Source organism: Miscanthus floridulus, chromosome 8, assembly GCF_019320115.1.
Source record: "Miscanthus floridulus cultivar M001 chromosome 8, ASM1932011v1, whole genome shotgun sequence".
In the NCBI taxonomy this organism is placed as follows: Eukaryota; Viridiplantae; Streptophyta; class Magnoliopsida; order Poales; family Poaceae; genus Miscanthus; species Miscanthus floridulus.
The window spans coordinates 5,911,227-5,914,858 of NC_089587.1; the positions used below are offsets into that span (position 1 = coordinate 5,911,227).

The following is a 3,632-nucleotide window of genomic DNA, read 5'->3' on the forward strand; positions in this document are numbered from 1 at the left end:
ATAGATCTTGCAGTAGCCACACTGAATACCAGAAGGTGCCCCCGTCACCACAGGAGCGGGCTGAGACGGAGGCGGAGAGACCTGGGGAGGTGTGGCTGCTAGGACGGAGGGCTGCGGTGGAACACGAGTCACACCCCCAGCGCGAAGACGTGTCTCCTCAGCTCGTAACTCAGGCATCGCCTCTGAGAGCGATGGGCGCGGACGACGAGTCAGCAACTGTGCTCGAACAGTCTCGAACTCGGGACGAAGGCGAGAGAGAAACTCGTGAAGGCGAAGAATGTCTCTCTGGTCCCGGTGACGGTCACAGCACCGGCAAGTACCACCACTGCAGAACTCAGCGCCCAAACTGTCCAGGCGATGCCAGACAGCTGTCATCTGACGGTGGAAGTCCTCAACTGTGGAGTCAAGCTGACGAAGCGACTGAGCCTCCTCAACAACAGCAAGGTACATCGCTTCGTTACGAATCTCGTAACTGCGACGGAGGTGATCCCACATAAGGTGTGAAGTGGCAAGACCTCTAAGGGATAACGAGAGATCAACCTCCATGCTCGCAAGTAAGATGGCCTTAGCAGATTTTTCCTCGCGCAGCCAAGTCTCATAGACACCAAGATCAGACTGATAGCTCTCCATCTCAGCCTCAAATGCCTCAAGTAAATCATTCTTGGCATCATCATCAGCATCTGGCGGGTATGTGGGTGGCGTGGGAAGAAGAGGACGGGGAGGACAGATCCGCTCACCCGTGAGATAGCCCCACAGCAGCTGCCCATCCATGTGGACCTCCATATGGAAAACAAAATCGCTCCAATTGGTGCCATTGAAAATGACGGGGCACCGAGGGACCAGAACAGCACCAGGGCGTCCGGGGGACGCCATGGAGGAGAGAACGTTTTTTTTTGTTTCTCTCTGCTGCTTCTGTTTTTTTTCTTTTTCTTTTTCTTTCTCTTTTTTTTTATTTAAGAGAGGAGGACAGGACCGGCCGGCTCACTCACACCAGACCGACACACCGGCGCGCCCGATACCATGTTAGAAGGAGTAGAATGAGGCCAACCGTGTGTATTGCAAGGCCCAAGAGGGCAAATATACACAGTGTACATATGCAAAGAAGCCCTCCAAGTAGAGGGAAAACACAGAAAACACATACACCTCCTATACATCTAACAAGGAGCAAGGAATACAGATCAAAATCAAGGGAAAAGATATGACCAATGTGATTCAACAAAAGGTTGGAAGCCATTAAGATCTAAGGAAATATGACCAGGCCAGGACAGGGCAATAAAAAAATCATGAGTTTTCGGCACAATATTTGACAGCTTCATCTTCTGGCATATCCACTAGTTTCTGTTCAAAAGCACAACTGAAAGGAAGTATGGTTTCACCACCATGTTCCTGCACCCTGATGAAAAAAGGCATATCAGCTCATGTGTGCTATAATACCAGCAAGGAATATATCATATTATTGGACCAGTAAAGTGGCTTAGAACATATATAACATGACAAAGATCAATAACATATTTAGGAGGCAGGTACAAGTATTCAGAACCCCACACTAATGGGCAATGGACCAAGGAAACATGTATGAATGATATAGAAGGATCGATGTTCCCTAAGTCTGAAACACCAAGTACAAAGGTATTAAACATCCACATCACATCTGAGATGTTTTTTGCCAATCTACCGAGAAAATGGCATGTTACTGAAACTTAAAAACTACACAATAATGACAGTGAATATGATAAAAAAATTGAACTCCTTCATATGAAAACTGTTCAGAAGATTATACTAATCAGAAGTTCACGGCAACACAGAGCCAAGCATACATTAGTCCATGTGACAGGCCAGTCCATGAAGCAGGCTCTCAGAACACGTACAGTATACAAAGCAAAGTGCAATACAGTAAGTAGTAGCAGAGAATGTCATATTTTTCATATTTTTGCGACAATAAGCAGATCTGGTACCCCTATGATTATAATCAGCAGACATATATAGTTTGTTATTAAAAACAACCCCTCACCAACAAGTAATTGGAAATCTCTACCTGACACAAGAATTTCTTTGGGGATGCACAAGCCCCAATCGGATCATCTCAAAACTGTATTACCAATCTATCTAGATGGATAGAGCATGGAGCATAGGAGGGCATTGCTACCTTGTATGGGTCAGCGAGGTAGACGTAGAGGGGGTACTTGTCGTCGACATTGGCGACCCGCACCTAGCCGCCGTCGGCCCTCTGGATGGCGAGGATCATGTCCTGGCGGATGGCCATGGGCAGCACCGAGTAGCCCCAGCGGGGCGCGTCCAGTCTCAGCCTTAACCCCTATCAAGCACACACGCGCACGGGCAGTCCAGGGACGGGGATGGACGGACCTGGGGAGCGGGCGAAGAGCGTGGGGCGTCGTCCGCTTGCTGGTGTCGCGGCTGCTCCCCCGTGGCTGCGGTTTTTGTAGATCTGGACGTGGCAGGCGGCACCGGCTGGATCCAAGTGGAGGGAGGCGTGGCCGGCTGGATCCAGGTGGAGGAAAATGCTGCCGACTGGATCCGGGTGCGTCGTCGGCCGGTCTGGAGGGTGGGAGGCGGACTGCTCACCCCGCCGCACGGGAAGGGAGAGGAGGTGGCCGTCGGTGCTTTGGCGCTTGGCGAGCGGGCGGAGGCGGCCGGTGGGCAGCCTCGCAACGGCACGCTGTCCCCTGGCTGCGGACAGGAGGATCCAGATCTCGGAGAGGGAGGAGATGAGGAGGGAGGTGACGGCGACAGATGAGGGCGCGGTGGTGGCACCGGCAGAAGAGGTGGCTTTGGTGGCGCCGGCAGTGGAGCAGGGTGGCGGCGCCAGAGTAGGAGGAGAAGGCGGCGGCGTTGTAAGTGAAGGAGGAGGGGTGGCGGCGTTGTGCGACTCCGTGACTGGAGTCGGGGAGAGAGAGGCATGAGCCACCGGCGAGGGACCGGCCGGCACAGAATGACGCGATGGGGGGAGGAGGAGGTGGAGAAAGGCGGCCGCAACCGCTGTGCTTGCTCGCGCCAGGCGTCGCCGCCGCCCTGTCCGCGTCGAGGGAGAGAGGGAATGAAGAGGAGAGAGACTGAGAGAGGAGGGGGAGAGAATTTTTCTGAAGATGGCCGCTATATATACAGCGGGCATTTGTAGGGGCGGCTGGTGATTCAGCCACCCCTACAAATGGACACAGCAGGGGCAGCTCGTATTACCAGCCGCCCCTATAAATCGATGCATTTGTAGGGGCGGCTGCTGTGCTGGAGCCCGAGCACGTTACTGTAAGGGCGGCTCCAATGACAGCCGCCCCTAAAGAAAAAAAAACCTCGTTGCTACAAACTGTTTTTCACGTAGTGTCTCCCAGGTCCCCGTCATCGGCTAGGGCTCTAGGCCTCTAGCTAGCCAGGTGCTGCACCCGGCTAGCAGCTGGTTTTGATGTTTGGAGTCATGTGTATCGTCGTCATCGGTGGCTCGTCAGTCATCACGGTGCCGCGATCGAGCTGTGTGTGTGGTGTGATGGAATAAATACCGGCTGCTGTTGCCTGCATGGCCTCGCTCTCGGCTGGGGCATGTATGTGTACCTCTCGCTCTCTCTGCTTATGAGAGTGAACAGATTATCAGTGATCGTAAACAAAACGAAGGCTATTTTCAT

General features: G+C 53.0%; 1 protein-coding gene across 1 annotated transcript; it reads right to left on the minus strand.

Moving 5' to 3' along the window:
• Positions 1-2,317: 2,317 nt before the first annotated feature.
• Positions 2,318-3,130, minus strand: LOC136468476 (uncharacterized). Its single transcript, XM_066467038.1, has one exon. The coding sequence runs from the start codon at positions 3,128-3,130 to the stop codon at positions 2,318-2,320; it is 813 nt and encodes a 270-aa protein (XP_066323135.1).
• Positions 3,131-3,632: the final 502 nt, after the last annotated feature.

Bases quoted from the DNA above. Each gene is read 5' to 3' on its own strand.
- LOC136468476 (XM_066467038.1), bottom strand. From the start codon at position 3,130: ATGCCCGCTGTATATATAGCGGCCATCTTCAGAAAAATTCTCTCCCCC.